This window comes from Aythya marila (genome assembly GCF_965140915.1).
Source record: "Aythya marila genome assembly, chromosome: 9".
In the NCBI taxonomy this organism is placed as follows: domain Eukaryota; kingdom Metazoa; phylum Chordata; class Aves; order Anseriformes; family Anatidae; genus Aythya; species Aythya marila.
The window spans coordinates 3199425-3218067 of NC_139050.1; the positions used below are offsets into that span (position 1 = coordinate 3199425).

At 42.1% G+C, this 18643-nt stretch overlaps 1 protein-coding gene across 2 annotated transcripts in view; it reads left to right on the forward strand.

Annotated features, from left to right (window-relative positions):
- Positions 1–18186, forward strand: part of PID1 (phosphotyrosine interaction domain containing 1) — an 83295-nt gene extending 65109 nt beyond the window's left edge. The window contains exons 3-4 of one of the 2 annotated variants that reach the window (XM_082766714.1): positions 16551–16760; positions 16857–18186. In XM_082766714.1, coding sequence (XP_082622840.1) covers positions 16551–16760; positions 16857–17027 — 381 coding nt within the window. In that variant the 3' untranslated portion in view covers positions 17028–18186. Of the gene's footprint in view, positions 1–16550 lie in introns of both variants that reach the window. The other variant, XM_082766713.1, reaches the window with a different exon arrangement.
- Positions 18187–18643: the final 457 nt, after the last annotated feature.

Here is an 18643-nt window from a genome sequence, read left to right on the forward strand (position 1 = left end):
CCATTCCAATGTCTAACAACCCTCTCAGTAAAGAAGTTCTTCCTAATATCCAACCTAAACCTCCCCTGGCACAACTTTAGCCCGTTCCCCCTTCTCCTGTCGCCAGGCACGTGGGAGAACAGACCAACCCCACCTCACTACAGCCTCCTTTACGGTACTTACAGAGAGCGATAAGGCCGCTCCTGAGCCTCCTCTTCTCCAGGTTGAACAACCCCAGCTCCCTAAACCTGATGTATCAGGCAGCTAGTTGTATGTACAGATTTCCACACCGAAAAACAGTATAGGAAATCTTCTGTATTTTCTTGTCAGATCTCTGTGAGGTTTCTGGATCTGTGTATCAGTTCAAACCCTTTAATGCAAGTAGCCATGGAATGTGCAACTGAAGAAGAGGTGCAGGAACAGACACCAAAAGACATTAAAAACAAGGGGATTGTGCCAAATGACAGATGTCATGGCACAAGAGGCTGGGCTGGCCACCATGTTTCTGCTTTCTCTGCTGGAAGTTAAGGTTGTATTTGTTTCTTTCACTTCACAAATGCTGGTGACCCTGTGAAGAGCAGGTCAAAGCCCAGGCAACCTTCCTCTTAGGCGATGGCTTGGACTAACTCAAGGGCAGCAGAAATACTGTAGACAGTCATCTGTCTGACAACGTGGTATTCGTGCTATGAACCAGAGCCAGGACTTTGCAGTTGCTTCACACTGTTTTAGTGGCCAGTTTATCTTGGTTATGACAGATCAAACAAGGCCATATCATAGGACTCATAAAGTTTTGGGAAAAGTATGAATAATGCTGTTGCCAAGGAGAGGAGCATTTGTTTTTCCTCGGTGGTGTTAGCTTGCAGGATTGACTGTGACTGTTACTAGGGCCCCGGTTCTGCCCTCAGTTTTCTCCCTGTCCAGGTATCCCAACCAGCTCTTTTGCATTTTCTTGTTCAGGAATGTCAAAATCACATTTTATTTCTGCTGTTGCTCTTCTTCATGAAGTTGCTGTGAGGAGAGTGGGAACTCTGAAGAGCACTGCTGTGCTCTGTGCTGCCAAAACGTAAAATAAATCTACGTGGGCTGATACTGAGGACTGGAAATAAATTTTTTAGGTAATTTAATTAATTTTAGGTAATTTTTGCGCCATGACCTTGGTGAGTTCCTGATGTCTGTTGCTTTGCTATCAAAGAGTTGGACACCAGTGTATCTTTTTACTAATAATAAGAAAAAAAGAGCCCAAGTTGAATGGGGCTTTGGGCAACTTGTTCTAATGGAAGGTGTCGCTGCCATGGCAGGGGTGTTGGAGCTAGGTGGTCTTTAAGTTCCCTTCCAATACAACCCATTCCGTGACACACACACACACACACACACACATATATAAACACACACACAATAATTTCTTAGCAACTTCAAGCTGATATCTGTTGGAAAAAAGATCAGCAATAGCTCTTCTTTGTTTTTTCCAGCAGTGCTGTGTATGTGATGATGTCCTTCAGGTGCAGTTAGGATTTTCTTCATGTGAGCATCATCTGCTGAGGGCTTTATAAGAAGCAGAAGAAACTTGGATTAGAAGAGTGTGTGCTCAGTAGCAGGTTATAGAGTGATCAAGGAGAGTGACTGTACACTTAGCCTAACTCAGTCTTCCCTGAGCGTTATAAAGCCATACATGCTGTGTATGGCTTTATCCATCTGTGTGGAAGGATTTGTGTTCCTCTGCTGTTGAATCTTAGCGAATTCTTCAAGGCCTAAGATAATGATTATGCCAGCTGACAAGTCCTGAGCTTTATGTCCTTTTCCACACGTGTAGGAAACTCTTGGATACAACTTTCTGTTCTGTTGTTTTGTGTGCAATCTGCATTGTGTGTGTTTACTTTTTTTCCATCTCAAAAATAAATGTCTACATGTAGAAGCGTGGTTGCTGGGATTGGGGAAGAATACAAGCAAGATGAAATTTGTCTTTTGCCATTGCATCTTCAATTTAATTAGTTTCAATACAAGATTTTGTTTATACCTGATTTTGCATTGTGTAAGTCTGATTGTTAGCTGGAAAGTGTGAAGGACATTGTCTCCTTTGCCTAAAGTGCAAAATGAAAAGGCCATTTGCCTTTTAAAAAGAAGCTTTCTAGAACAGTTTGCTGCACACCAAAGAGAAATGTTTGGTTTCCTGATTTTTTCCAGGTGGTTTGTAACACAAGTCCAAACCCAATCTGTAAGTAGTAGCCAAAATGATTTTTGCCCTAAGTTCTCGCTTGCTAAACCTAATCATGCTAGTTATGTATTTTTTCCCAAGTACAGCAGCCTTATATAATAGAGAGTAGATTTCACTTTGGCATGTGGTACTGTGCCGTCATCCTCTTGGACCACCTCCAGGAGAGCACAGGTGGCAGTTCTGCTGGGATCTCACAGCTTCTCTGTTTTTATTAGCCTTTTCTGGCTGGTATCCTCCACAGCAATGACCCACCCGTGAGATGTACTTCCTTTGGACCACTTCATGGAATTTCTTCTGTTCACCTTCTAGAATTTCTTCCCAATATCTTAAATTAAAAATGTCTGGGTAAACCATTCAACGTTCATTCTAATCATCGATTTATGATCAGATTATCTCCGTTTGAGGTGCTATAAGAAGCCTAGATGTATTCTTATGGATCATTCAGGGACTTCCACACACTATCATGTGTCCTCAGGTTTGCTGTCCATCTTGGGAACAGCAGCATCTTCAGCAAGAGCTTTTTCAGGGTCCTGTCATGCCTCTTACCCTGTTCCACATCTCCACTAATCTCACTTGCTGTGGTTTTCATGGCTTCCCCACTCTGTGTCTTGACTCTGTCCTGAGCAAATGCAGCTCACACCCATTTCCCTCAGGCAGCCTGTGCAGCAGTGCTGTTGTGGCACTTGCCCACTGCCAGCCCTGCTTTCCTGGACAGGAAGGAAGTAGAGCGAGTGGAAAGGAGGAAAGAAGTCAGATGCAAGAAAGCAGCGAAGTTACCTTGCTTCATGGCTACCTCTCCTTTGCATTTGCTAACTCCTGGGTGATTATAACAGCCAAGACCTGCTCTGCAAAGTGAGTGGGAGAGCAGCAGACGTACTGGTGTCAAGGCAGCACTGCCATACGTTGTTAGCAGGCACTGCTCCTAATGATGCTGTACTGGGAATGAGAGACACAGTATCCTGAGCACGGCAATCACTTGAAACCTTTGTGTCTCTTTTTTTTTTTTTTTTGCAAGAGTAGTACTCTGAGCATGGCTGCTAGAGCCAAATTTCCATTTGGTTAATTACACTGCTCCCTCATAAACTGCCCTTGCAGTTTCTCTTGGTAACACTATTCATCATCTCCTCTTCTAAACTCTCTGGAGCTGGTGTATTCTGGGACATTAAGCAGCTGCTCTTTATATTTAGATGATATAGCTTGCTAAATGCTTTTTTGAGATAAAGGTGTTATAAATAATTCAATGGAATTACTTTGTAGTATGTGCATGTTTATCATATCCTGTTAGAATAGTGTAGTGTCACTTTGTGTATGCACATAGGAAGTTGTTGCTCTGCTAAGCTAAGCAATTCCTTGGGTTTGAGATACCTAAGGCTGTGACAGGCATTACAATATGGTGCATTAATGCCACTTCTTGCTGTTAATGAGTTCATCCACCAAAGGGCCACGTCCCAGTTCAGTGGTGCACACTGCTTTATCTTGCTGCCTGTACACTGCCATGGCAGGGCTGTGTTCTTGCCGTGGACACGTTTTAAACACAGAGATTTTTATAATCTCTCTTTAGTATTTTTGTGAGAAGGGAAATGCAGTTGTTTTGTGTCCATGTTCTTTAATTAAAATCTTATCTCACTAATGACAAAACAAGAAGACAAATTAGAATCTATACTGTCTGCTGTGTGTCTTGGTTTTTCAGGTAGGGACTAACTTGTATCTCAGCTTTTTCTCCTTGGGAAAGAAAGGTAAACAAGATCCTCCAAAGAAGCATCATGTGCTGGCTGCCCTTGCCTGCAGTGATAAACACTTTTTCTTCTCTCTCTTTTCTTTAAAATTATTTGTATTTTTGTGTGTGTGTGAGTTTCTTGTAGAAGCACGAATTTTCTTTAAAATAATATCCCCCCACAAGAACAGCCAGGTTGGCCTGTTCAGATCTGATTTTTGCATACGTGGTTTGAACTTTAATGCTGTTCTTGGCTTTGCTCTGTCATTAAAGAATCTTCTACCTGATTTCAGCCCAAGAGATGTTGGCTTGTTTTGAAGAGGCAGCAGAGGACAGGAGTAGAAAGATAGAGACAGATGATAGGGGACAAGTAGTATAGTGTGTGCTTTTACTGTAAATATCTAGATGTTCAGCATACAGTAAATTCAGTGTTACCCAAAATGCTGTTTTCTGTCTATCATGCTGTCTCTCATAAGTTTGTGCATAATTAAAACTAAAATATATGTTTTTTTCTATTTAAAATAATTTAACCAAAGTAATAACAGCTTTGGTAGGAAAACAGACTGTTAGGAGAGATGTATTGACGGCTACAAGCCTGTGGCTGGAAGTACACTTGTGTATCGTAACAGAATTGCATCAGGCTCCTTGAGAGCTGGGATGCTTTGACTTTGCTCACTTAAGCTTAGGTGGGGAAAGCTACAAAATTTTAGAAGATGAGTAATCCTCATATTTCTAATTCAAACTCCCATCTCTCTTGCCAAATTTCTATCTGTATTTCTGGATACTGAAAGAAGGGTCAGTTTCTCTTAGCGCATTTGACACATGTTGCTGTCTGCTTTGTTGAAAATCTCTCTGTCAGTATCTCAAAACAAGCAGAGAGCACTCAAACCCCATGGGCTTTATTGAAGTGCCTTGAAAAATTTGGTTCCTGCTGTGTGGGGAAGAAAAACCTTCCCCTGTGGGCTGTTTATTCCAATCTTGGCCATTGCTTTGTCAGTTCAGGCCCTGCTGCTTTGTTCTTCCCCATCTGTCTGATACCACGGAAAGCATTATGCATTATGTACTGGTTGGACTCTTAGTTCAATATGGTGAAGAACAATTAAGCTCTTAAAAAGATATGTCTATTCTATTAAATATTTTCAAAAAATATATGGAAAATTGTCAGTGTATGTTGAAGATAAACTGCTGACATTAAGCATTTATTAGGGAGCTGTAAAACACCTTGTTGATGGAAAGCATTGAATTAATTGTTTATCTGGAAAACAATCATCAGACTTCAGAGATTTTTACAGGATAAATATTGCGGTCATAGCTAGCAATGTTAATTCACTTTTGGGTGGTGAGACATCATTGCAGAATTACCATTACAGAATACCATGCTGCAGAATTGCCTGTGCTTCACAGGAGGGATGCATTTTGCTTAGAGACAGCACCACAGACAGCCTGTAACACTCGTTGCTTTAGGAATTTGTCTTTTGTTGTCATGCTCAAGAGTGATTTCAGAGAGTAGTGTTGCTTTATCCAGTGCTCATCCTCTCATCCTTGCTTAGGCCAAGCAGCAACTGGAGTGAAGGTGCCTGAGCTTCAGTGGCAGAGCACCTGCTGGGCTCCCTGCTTGCCCACAGCTTTGGTGCGTAGTCCCAGCGACTGCCAGGCTGCCAAGAGGAAGATTAAAAATGGGAATGAGTGGAGCTGCTGCTGTATTTCTTTTACCTTAACTTCTCCTAAAGCAATGTGGGCTATAGAGAACAGATGAGTGTGATGCTCAGTGTTCGTTCTGAATCAGTATTGACCCTAACCATTGTGTTTTGGCACTGTATCTTTATATCCCTTCTTTTTTACTCTTCATACAAATACAGAGATCCTCTGCAAATACAAATTAGAGCATTCTTCTTTTTTAAAATCAAGATAGCAGTTTTGTTTGGCTAAGAACTGGAAGATGGACCCCTATATAATGATATTGATTATTGTATTTTTAACGCCAGGTATTTGTTGTTGTGTGAGGACAGTAAGTGTCAAGAAAAACAGTGAATGCCTTATTCATTTTCATCAGAAGTAGTTCTTTTTTTCTTTAGATCCCTAAAATTTGCACCAGGTTGTATTCTGTCAAAATGAGCAGCAGCAAAGTTATTTACTATAGATTTTGTCACTAAATCTTTGCAAAGTCAACTTCAGGGCCAGTGGAAACCATGAAAATGAGTTTTCTGCCCTTTGTAAAAGCAGTGACCTCTGTAATACCAGAGAGATGAACTGTGGGAATGAAGGGAGCTCTTAGGACTTTGCTGTACAACTGGTGTGAATAGTGATTGGTCTGACCTGCAGCCTTCCGAATTACTCTGTGGGAAAGCTGCTATAACGGATATCTAAATTGCAGCAGTGATAACTAAAGCTGCCCCCAGAGAAAAGGACCTTTGCCCTGCTCCCCTTCTCTCCTTCAGAGAGTCTTCCACTTTGGAGTGCTGCCTTCTAGCCTCTCCAAACCATGGCTTCATCTTCCTTTCATCTTGGCTGAAATGGGTACCAGAGAAGTCTCCACTTCTTGGTTTTTGCTCCAGGCAGGTCTGGGCAGTGCTTTCTGGCTGCTGTGTAGGTTTACATGGCCTTAGAGCTGAAATATATGCCAAGAGAGTGGGCTGGGGGTAACACAGCTTTTCTGGGGGAAGCATACAGGTGATGTTGGGATTAAATTAGCCAGATGGAAGGGAGGCTCCTGTTTCAAGTGGCTGTAAAAGATGTCATGTTGCCTGGAGGAGATGAACCTCTTCAGCGCCCAGGTACCCTGCATCAGTGCCCAGTTCTCTGGGTGCTCATGTGGGGCTGAGAATCACTTTTGGCTATTTCTCTGCTGGCTGGAATAAGATTACCCATCCTAGCCAAATGAAAACTGACTGTGTTGAAGGCACAGGCCAACACTAAATCCATTGTGAAAACAGGACTTTGGAGGCACTGTAAACCATGGCTTTTGCAATGAGTTGGTATCTGTATGGCATTATCATGTTCTAGCCTTATAGATACTCTATGGGATGTGCTTGTTTTTTAAAAATCTTTTGTTTAGTCTGCTAACATACTGTTGTGTGGTTGAGTGGGAAACTTCTGGTTGAATGGTAAAATGGTGTCATGAACCTTAGAGGCAGCGATGAATTCTTGCTGCCTGTACAGAGCCTGGTTTGCTATGCCCCCAATCTACAATTTGATTAAACAAACCTATATCTGATTGATCATTCATATTTTTATCTAAGGACTTATTTAGCAATAAAAAGAGTTCAACTATGTTTTCTTTTTAATAATGTATTTAGTGCCTTTTACTGTGATGAAATATGCAAGGTCTGTTTCTCTTTGCTACAGTGTAGGAGTTGCAGCCCAGTTGTAGGCAGAGTATATCTTCTTCTGCAGCCTTGGAATAAGACTTTTCATGGATATGCTATAAATTGTGAGAGCTGGAAAAAAATCTCTAAGGGTTTTGCTAAGTCATGCAACTCATTTCACATAGTGATGCATGAAGGAGATGTAAAACTAATGATTGAGTACCTTAATAGGAGACTTTGCAGATGCGGGTATAGTTACATTTATATGGGGGGTGATATTTCTGTGGTCTGCCTTTCTCTTCAGGGAATGCATTTCATTTGCAGTATGTGGAGGATAGCGGAAGGAATAAGTGCTGCCATTTCTGGGACTCTCTCGTGTCTTTGTGGTTTGTTTCGTAATTACTGATTTTTTTTTTTTATTTTTTTTTTTTAATTTTACTGCTCTTGCAGCACTCAGTGGGGGGAAGAGCTGTAATGGTTTAGTTTACTGCTTTTTAAGTTTTTATCCCTGTTCCTCATGTAATGTAGGCCTAATGTTTCTTGTTTCTTGAAATACAAAAATAATTTATAGTCATCTTCAACCATCACTGATGTTGGATTCTTTGCCTTTGGCTCTTAATTTCAGGTGTTGTCAAGCTGTGCCAGGAAGCAAGTGGAGTTGAGATATTTGGTCTCCAGAACTCAATATCTTAGTAACACAGGCTTTGTTCATTTTTATTACTTGGCATCTTCTTTTGAAAGGAAGAACTAAAGGGAAATACAAGGATCTCATGGGGAGTGCTCAAAGAGAGGAACCCTTGGGACAAATCTCTTAACCATAAAAGATCCTGAAAAACATGCACTCTGCATGGCTTTCTGGGAGTACGTCAGTGTCCAAAGTGCTGGAGAGTATATAAAGTACACGTCTCGGTGGAAACAGTGGCCCATGTTATACAGCCGCCTGCACTCGCCCTTTGCATGCTCCATTAAGTACAATTGGAGAAGTTTTTGTAGGACTGGTGCCAAAATGAGCTTTCTGTGGGTTGGAAAGGAAGGGGAACAAAATAAACGCAACCAGCCCATTCCCCCCCTCCACCCATGTGCTCCTTTCCTCTGTCTGTTATGAGACAGCAGCTGTGAGGAACCTGGGGCCGAAAAGCTTTCTTGAGCATGATGAGTTACTTAATCAGATTTCCATGCTCAGTTTCAACCTGATGTAAATGTCATAAAGAATGTGTAGGAAAAAAATAATGTAATTTGAGCATGAAAGTAAAGATAGATGTCTGTTTGGGGGGAGATCATGCTCATACACACTTACGCCACTTTCTCCTGGCAGAAGGATCTTCTCAAAGTGAAGGTTTTGAGATGGTAGAGGAGACGTTTTGAAGGGATTTTGTCTGAAGGGAAGTCTTAAATAATTACAAGTAGTAACTGGAGTATGAGCTGGTTTTCTTCTAACTTCCCTGGCTGCCTCCCCATCTCCTCTTCTCACCTTGGGAAGCCTCCTGAAAGACAGCAAGAAATGACTTAGGGGTATCCAGGAAAGCATTTCAACCCAATGGTTACTGGGCATAGAGAAAGGAAATTATTTGAGGCAAGGAAATGAGACAGAAGACGAAAATGCTCTAAATAGCAAGATAAAGAAAATATTTAGGAATATAAGTAATCATCAGCTTGTACAGTAGGGTGTCCAGCAGCCCTGCTGAGGTTGCGTATGATCTTTGTTCATTCAGTTATGTCTTGCTCTGCAACCTTTTTTAATCGCTGTTAGAACTAATGTGATTCCCTGGGTTTTAAATAGCGCAGCGTAAATCTTCACTCACATCAGGACCCAAGTGTCTCTGAGTACAAGCTAATTTCAGTTTGCCAGTTCCACTTGATTTCTTTTCAGACTCATCCCCGCAAGCCAAACCACAGAAAGAGTTTCTTGTCCAGTGAAAAATTAAATGCAAAAGAATATCCCTTTGTTGTTAATGGGAGGCTGTGCGGAGCGGTGCTGTGAGGGATGAAAAGCTGGCGCTGCCTGAGGTTGACTTTGGGCTTGGTTAACTGGGCTTTGCTAGTAAGACGGAGCCTCCTGGTTGCTGGATGCAAGTTGCTCTTAGGTCTAACTGAGGACAGTAGTTTAATACCCTGGGTGGTTTATAAAGAAGCTTGTTGAGCAGCAGCCTGATGTAATACAAGGTGAAAAGCTCAGACCGCTGCATTTCTCAGGGTTGTGTTTCCAAACGAGAGCTCCGCTTGCTGCCTTATTTATCCTGTACTGGCTGTTTGGCTTGTGGAACCAGTGGGCTTTTTCTTGCTTGCTTTTATTCCTCTCAGTGTCTACCAATTAAGCTGTAAAGAGTAAATCTTTTCTTTTCCAGCACATTTATTTACCAAATATTAAACTTGCCAAACATCAGCGTTTCCCCCTCGCCCCATGCCGTGGCAGCTGGCTAGGCAGGAGGGAGGGCTGTGCTCAGCCCCGGCGGAGCTCAGTGTCCCCTGCTGCCCTCCCAAAGTGCCATCAGCGGGAGGCCTGGCCACCAGCCCCATGCCTGCTGATGCTCCCTGCTTTTTCTGCAGCTGTGCGTCGGTTCCTCGGCATGAATCAGATGTTAACGAGGGGTGTTTTTTCCCCTCCCTCCTAAACCGGAGGGCAGCCTTCAGACTCGACGGTTATTTTCCATTAGACAGTTGCCCGGCTCAGAGTGTTCTCCCTCTGAATTGCTTCTCCAAAATAAAACACTTCTTTACATACTTCTGCAAGCCGCATTACTGCCCTCACTGAGTATTTCTGTGTGCAGAGGAGCCCAGCAGTTCCCACAAAGCCCCCGTGTTTGTGCTGCAAAGGCTTTGGCTGGATGGCCTCAGTGTGGGCAAAGCAGCCCTGACGAGCGGAGGGAAACTGTGTGGCCTTTTTTCTCTCTTCTTGACCGAGTTAGTTTGTTGGGTCTTGAGCAAGCGTTGCTTGAACGCAATTCACAATATTTGCTTAGTGACCCAGTGGAATGTCTGGGATATTTTTGTTTTTCCTCCAGCGCCAGAAGTGCTCCTTGGCTCTGCCTCCCAGCGCCGCTGGCCTGCAGGCGAGGAGGGCCGGGCTGGGCCGCGGGCAGCCGGCTGGCAGGGGGGCCTGCGTGGGGCTGGCTGTGAGCAAGGAGTGCTGTATGTGGCACTGCAGCTGGATCTGCTTTTAGTGAAATAAACGTACCAGGAAGCCTGCTGCAGGCCTGCTTGCATCCCAGCTCTGCCGGGGATGAAAAATCCCACTTCAGGGCTCAGAGCCATGCAAACCCTAGTGAGTGAACCCTGGGACTTCCTGGCTGGGGAGCCAGGGAAGTTGTGTGAGTTCCCATTGCAGCAATACCTGTGTCCTGGCTGCCTTTCTGACTGCTGCACTGTGCCCCCATGCCCTGCAGTGCTGGCAGGTTTCCCAGATGGTCCTGCTAGGCTGTTGTGTGCTCAGGGATGGCAGGGTGGCATGCTGCATGACAGGGAGGTGTGCAGGTGGCAGTGGCTGTGGTGATACGAGCCCTTTTTATTTATGTAGTTATTTGTCTCTGAAGCAAAAAGAGGTGATGCTTGGGATCCAACAGCACCATATCTAATTCAGGGAGTGGAAGCAAGGACAGATAACTAGGGAGGAATACAGAGAATCCAGAGATATCCAAGCATCCAGTGATGATATTAAGAAAGCTGAAGAGAGCCATACAGCAGAGGGAAGACACTCACCAGTGCTAAGATGTACATAAGACTCCAATTCCTACAGAGTAGTTCTGGCATCCTGCTGGCTTTCCCCTTCCTCTCCCATGGCCAGCTACTGCCCTGAATTGCCTCTTTGGGACCAGCCATGCAGGAGCTTTGACCTTCTTCTGTTCTGCTGTTCTTACACTTTGTGGTGGTGCTGTTTGGGTGACAAATACCATATTTTATATCAGGGCCTGGACTTCGGTGACTGCAAATATGCAGAGCCACTGGCTCAAGTATAGTGCTTTGTTTCTTTTTTTTTTTTTTTTATTTTCTTTGTTAACCTTTTTTATTAGTTAATTTTGTTGACAAAGACCCTCATTGTCTTGCATGGAAGAAATAAATATATTAAAGAAATAACTGAGTAGTTCATTTTCCATATGGCCCTTTGTTCATATCCTTGAACAGCAAGGGAGGCAGGAGTCCTGTGTGCGTACGTGTTCCTGTGCCAGGTTCCTGTGCCAAGAGAGCATCTGCCCCGCATAATGCGATAATTACACCTCTTTACAGCTTGGATCTGCTTTCCTGGAGCAGTATTATTTGACAGACTGGGAATGGGGAACAGAAAGAGAAAAATAAATTGGATATCCTGACTTCAGGAACCCAGTTGAGGCTCATGATTTAGGGGCAGTATGGACTTGTAGTCCATACCAGTAATGATGGAGCCTTTGTGCCCAGTGAGTGGTCAGCAGCAAAGGACACTGCAGGGCTGGGTCATGAGGCTGTGCTTGGCACATGCAGGAGCTGAGCTGTTCTTTGCTCAGATGAGCTAAAGGTCAATGATATGTGCTCAACTATAAAGAAAGGAGTTATGTATGGAAAGTGAAACCCCCATATTACATCTGACAAACTGGGCTGTGCTAGAGGGAAGGTTTCTGTCAGCTCTTGTCTTTTAAGAGTTTGTAAGCTTTTGAGCCTAGTAATTAAAACATATTTTCACTATACCTTACTGGACTGAAGGGATTTAAAACAACAGTGTCAAAATACTCAGGTGGTTTTGTATGTCTGGCAGAGTGCATGAAAATGACATTGATTAATCTTGTGTGTGTTGACATGAAGCACCTAAGTGTCAGATAGCTGTAGGTATGTCATGCAAGGCCAAGGTACAGTGTTTTTCCGTTGAGGACAGTTTTGTTGGATACTGACATTGGTGTTGGCAAGTCTCTAGAGCAAAATAAGGAGCACTTCAGAGCATCTTGGCTTTTGCGAAAAGTTTGAATGTTTGCAAGCTCAGAAGTGCTGAAACCACAAGTATTTGGTGTCATTTTGGGTGGCAGCAGCTTGCCAGTGAGAAAAGAATCAGATGGAAAATGCCAGTTTGCCACAGAGAGGATGGAAAGAATACAGATAACTTTAGCCATACACAGGACATTGTTGTGAGTTGGATCTTTTGGGAATTCATTGGAAAAATGGAACATACAAACCAAAGTGCTTCAAAAACCATAAAGAAATACATTCCTGTCTTGGAAGAAGATGCAATAGGAGATGCCTGTGTTCCTTAAGGTTAACGCAGTGGCAATGAACTGGCTTTTCCATTCCTTTTTTTTTTTTTTTTTTAAACAATATACAGTGTCCAAATCAAATAAGTGCTGCAACAGCTTGATCATAATTTACACATGCCAAACAACCTGAGGCTATTCCATGTTGCACTGAGGCTGGAGAGGGGGAATGTGGCTGTTGACCTCAGCGCATGTAGGATGATACTTCCATAAGGATGTGTCGTGCTGTCACAAATCGATTGTCTTCCTGGGCGTCTTCCATTGACTTCCATCCAGTGTTTCTGAGAAAGAAAAAGCATTATTTAGTGAACAATTGCTGGTGTTCAGTGCTGTATAATCACAGGTGCTGCTTTAAGCCTGAAGTGTGACTATGGCCAGTCCTTGTCCCCAAGTTAATAAAGCTATACAGTTGATGCTGCTTTTCAGATACTTCTTCAGTGTGTTTTACATATGCACAAGTAATAATAATTTGTCTTTCTGTGCCCTCACTTCTGGCTCTTACAATTATTAAAGATGAAATTCTTTTCTCTTTTTTTGTACTCCCTGTTGCCTTTATAATGATGAGACACCATTGATTTTAATGGAAGAGACAACCAGTGGGAATTTGTGCCTCAAAATAATTTTATTCTCCATCTGATAATGGACGGAATAATCTGTTCTTTGATCTTCAGTTGGTGAATGTAGAAATTGGAAAGGAAAACGGTTATGCTGTGATAGCTTTCCTCCAATAATGTTTGTGGTCAGCGATTTCTGAGTGTTTAAATAAGATGTTTCCTTTAAAAGGTGTTTGTGTGCTGGGAGACACAATGTGCTTGGAGCCAAAGTGCTGGGAGCATTGCTTGTGGAATAACCTTGTAACTGAGAGTCAGGGAGAGCTGCCCCGTAAATCCATCACTTGTCGGTTTTAATTCATATTGGTACCATCCCTGCAATTATGCAGATGTTAATATCTGAGTTACTAAATTGGCCAGCTCCAAGTAGATTAGTGTGTAACACATAATATTTGAATGATATTTAATCATGAAGAAATTGTTGTTCTGAAAAGAGAGTTCCTCTTTGTTTTTTTTTTTGTGCGTTTGTTTTTTTAATTTCTTTTTGCCAAATACTCAGCGTGTCTCGCCAGTCCCTCTGCGTTGTCCCCTGCTAGATACAGAACAGGAATTAAGTGATGAAATGTTGAATATTGATCTTAACTAAGAGCTTTGGTAATGCTGTTCTTGTGCAATGCTTGCATCTCGACTGGGAAAAAATGATTTATTTATTTATTTTTTAAACAAAACCTAAAACATTACTAGTCGTTGAGGTTTCTGTGCAAGTCACAGTACAGAAGAGACTCAAAGGTTTTATTTTTTTCTCTCTTCTGTGGACTCCTTGTTGTATTGTCTAAGCATCTTATAAATATTTATGAATGCATCCTCAAATGAAAACGAATGTATATAATGATGATCCAAAGTAGTGTTTAAGGAAGCAACTTTCCAAAGGTTGCTATGCTGTTATAGTGTGACACAACTGGGACAGCAAATCAGACCATTAAGTCCCATTTTGGTAAACAAGCCATCATCCCATCCCATCCTTCTTACTAGCTACTTTGCCTTGGCCACTTTCAGAGCAATTCACCTATTTTCTTCATCTAGTAACATTATTACGGAATTTATTATTTTTTAATCCAAGACCTAGGCAGCCCATGAAAGGAACAGAGAGAAAGTGAACTCAGCGTGTGCTCCCCTGGGACAGCCTCAGCTGCTGAGGTGCCCTGCGCATCACCTGGGAGCCGTCCCGCAGGGGAGCCCGCAGTGCAGCCATGCCCTGCAGGCACTGTGGACTTGGGCTGGGCACTCTTCTCTGCTTGCTCCATGTGATACTGGTCTTCTCTGAGCAGCGGCTGGGGCACAAATGTTGCAGCTGTGGCATGATCTCTCTGGTGGCTGGGGATCAAACGCAGTGTTTGGGCAGTGACGGAGTGCATGAGCAAGATGCTAATTCTCTTTTCCTCAGGGTTTAGGGGCTTTGTGCAAATCTCCTTGAAGTCAGTGAAGGACTTCTCCGACTGCAGTGGGCTTTGAATCTGACCCCATATGCACAATTAATTTACAGTCTGCGTTCGTCTTTTGCTAGCTGGCTTGTAAATATGAAGCGGTACTGAGCGAACCTTCGCAGGGTACACTGAATAGTTGTGAACATGCAAAGTTGCTCACTGATCTTGATCTTTTCAAAGTAGTGTGACTGCAAATGTGTGTTGAACTACCCCACAGTATGTTGCAGCCACATTCCTCTTTGGTCTTTTATGTGCTTTTTATATGTGTTCAGTTGGCATTATAAGCTCTGAGGTTTTCTTTTATGCTGTTCTACAGTACTTTAGGGAACTCATCTCTCATCGCTAATAAAAAAAAACAAAACAAAGCTCTGGTAGGTCTTGCCTTGTTAACTGTTCTAGCTGGTGTGGTTCCCACTGTTCCAAAAATTATAAAGCCTTATAAGATTTAAAATATTCCCAGTGCAAAGCATGAATATTTATAGACAAAGAATAAGACTTCTTATTTTGAAATTTCAGTGCTATGAAATTGCTTTTTTGGCAAGCATGATTAAGCCACATAGACTTCCAATAATGTTTTGTAAGCTTATTCCTTAATTATGGCTTAATTTAAGTCTCTGAGCTTAAGAAAACCTATGAAACTAGCAGCAAAATATTTTCCTTGTGGAAAATTCTGTTTGCACGGAATACAAAATCTGTATTCCTTGTGGATTTTTGATGTTTTTAAACATGGTGATCCTGTATTTTTTCTTTGCATTTTTTTAAGGCGTATCAAAAATAAAAATAGCTGATACTGTGTATTTAATACAGCATTTTGAAGAAATTAGTTTGGAAAGTGCATGTAATTACTTTTTCTCCAAATGCCTTGAGTAAAATACACATGAGGTTATAAAACATGAAGTGGGAGGCACCAGATTCTGTCTCAAACAGTAACTGCTGCAAGAGACAAATTAGAAGTCATTTTGCTTTCATATACTTGTTTTTAAATGCAGCATTCTGACAACAGCAATAAATAGAATTATCTGCATAATTGTATTTATGTAGTGTTACTCTATCTTTTCTAGAGAAAATCTCTTTTCCCAGATTAAATAGTTTTCCATTCAGCTGTAAATGGAAGAATGCCTCTTTAGCAGCTGTACAGATTTAAGGGAATGTTTCTGCACGCACTTAATATGGAATTTTGATAGGGACTACTCAGTGAATTTGATTTTTAGTGAACAAAATACGGTAAGAGCACAAAAGACTTATTGCTTTCCTGTGCAGATTCGATAACAGGATATACGCTCAAAATAGCGAGACAGAAAGGAAAAGAGATGATTTGATTAAACTAAGCTAGATTTATTACTAGATTTTGTTTAACAGCTTATTTTCTTAAATCAATGTAAGAAATGTCTCAGCCCTGTAGCTCAGCACTTTTTGAAGGCAGTATTGAATAGTTTTGAGCTATTCCTGGCTTAATACCGAAGTAGGAACAGCAGAAGTGCTGGAAAGACAGGACTGTTTTAGAAAACAAAACTCAAAACTTTTAAACAGTTGAAAATCCTCTGCTGTAATCATGGTCTTCTGACCCCTCTGCGGCCTTGTGTTATCAAACTAAGAATATCTGTTTCCTTAGTATTTGTATCATATCTCAACTGTTAATAATAATCTAAATATAGTTAAATAAATAAATAAAGATGGTGGCTGGGTGGCATCCCAGCTACCTGGGACATGCTTCACTGGCACTTAGACTTGCTATCATGAGCTTAGAGATACAGGCATGGGTTTTCAACCTGACTTTTCCAGGTGAGCTGAAAAGAGTGCAATCCCTTGAAATTTGGAGACTGAACATTTTTTACATTCATTTGGGTTTGAGTGGTGAAAACAATGTTTGAAGAAAGAAATACTTGGAAACCAGTCTCTCTCTCTCTCTCTCTCTCTTTTTTTTTTTTTTTTTTTTTTTTTCCCCCTGTAGTAGTGGTGGGGAAATAGGGAAGTTTGGGTGAGGGGATTGCTTGATGGCTTGTATTTTCCAGATATAGGAAAATTTCCTGGCATGGCAGAAAGCAACACTGGAGTCTAGTGTCTGTGTTTCACGTATCTTTCCTCTATTTTGCAGGTTACGTATTTGGGTAAGGTTTCCACAACAGGGATGCAATTTTTGTCAGGCTGCACAGAGAAACCAGTCATTGAATTATGGAAGAAGCACACGCTCGCCAGGGAGGATATTTACCCAGCTAATGCCCTTCTGGAAATTCGCCCTTTCCAAGTCTGGCTGCATCATCTGGACCTCAAAGGCGAGGCAACAGTCCATATGGATACCTTTCAGGTAGCACGTATAGCCTACTGCACTGCTGACCACAACATCAGCCCAAATATCTTTGCTTGGGTCTATAGGGAGATCAATGATGACTTGTCCTACCAGATGGACTGCCATGCTGTAGAGTGTGAGAGCAAGCTGGAGGCCAAGAAGCTGGCTCATGCTATGATGGAGGCCTTTAAGAAGACTTTTCACAGCATGAAAAGTGATGGCCGGATCCACAGGAATAGCTCATCAGAGGAAGTGTCTCATGAATTTGAATCTGACGATGGCTGACTGAACTCATTCATGGTTCAGCAAAGGCAGAAATGGCCTAGGGAATGCGAGCTGATAGATAAATAAGCAACAATTGAAATTGGGGAATGAAAAGACTGCCAAACACTTGGCTGACCAGCTTTTTAAATCAAAAGAGCAATTTGGTATCTAAAGATATGCATCATTAAAGTAATTATGTTACATTGAAATCTGCTGCTGTTGTAAACATGAGAAAAAAGCTTCCCTCTCTTTCCCGCCAAATCTCTCACCCACCCATCGCTGTCCCTTTCTTGTCTCTGTAGTTCAGGTGCATACTGCAAAGTAGATTCATTCCTGTTTGTCTTACGAGACTGGTCAGGGAATTTTATTAGTTGCTCCTCTGGCATTCCTTGCTGGGGGGCTGATGCTGATGCACAAGAGCAAGTAGACCTACAGAGCCCTAATGGTTCCTGAAGAATCTTTCTCCAAGATGCATCACAAAAATCCTTTGACCATACGTAGGCTGAGAAAGCCGTACATAGCCTTTTAGACTAATGGCCTGGCATTCTACTGTTAATTCACATTTCACAGATTAAAAAATGAAAAACAATCCTTGTATGTACACATTATATCATATGCTATCCTTTATTTTATTCATTGTACCTATTTTCTTAATATACCTGCTGTCACATCTTTTACCTGGCACCAGTAGGTGCAGTTTCAGACTACAGACTGCAGGATACCAAAAACGGGTGGGTCGAACCCCCATGGTGGCTAGGAGTGCAGCGAACCAGCACCTCTTTCTGCTCACGTTCAAGCTCTTGTTTGCTCTGTCGGAGGGCGGCCCACTGGTAAGAGTTGAGGGACACTTGGGTCTGTCAGTGTTTGAACTGTGACTCCTCACCAACCTCAGGTCTGAAGCGGTATGAATACGGTAACCTCGACTCCGTGTCACCAGTCTCCATGCCACCGGGCTGTTGGGCTTGGTTTGATGGAGCTGGCTCTGCCTGGCTGGGAAGCCAGGGCTGCATTACTGTAAAGATCAAAGGAAACGGCCCCGTAGGAGTCAGGTCTGAACGTTTGTTCTGGTTGAGAAGCCCATGTTAAGATTCTCATACCTTTCCTTGTGCAGAGATATAAAGAGTCATGCCTTTCTTAAATGCAAATGTTTAATAAAACTCAAATAAAAGGAAAAACTTGTTTCACTTGATATTTTTTAAGGCCAAGAGCAGATCAATAGTTTGCTAGTAATGCTGCTCCTTTATACAATTTTGTTTGTAATTATGGTAATGTTAGGGGCACTAGGGCACCTTACAGAAGCCTTAAAAGAAAGCTGATTGAAGCAGCTAGCTCTGTGTCTGTGTTTTGTGGGTATATATGTTTGTATGTCAGCGTGTATGTGCAAGTTCAGTGTTAAAGCATGTAGATTGAGCATGGAGACATATTGAGGAGGGCCCACACCTCTTGGAAATACTCTTGTTGCTTTACAATGTATGTAAACTATTCTCCAGCGTAAATGCATTCATACTTTAATAAAAAAAAAAAAAAAAGAAAAAAAAAAGTTTGAGTTAAAGCTTGGGAGTTTTAAGCTGTCTTTCCAATGCAAACTCTGTGGTTTTGTTTCATGTGTGTGGGTTCTGTGTTCAGTTGCTTTATTG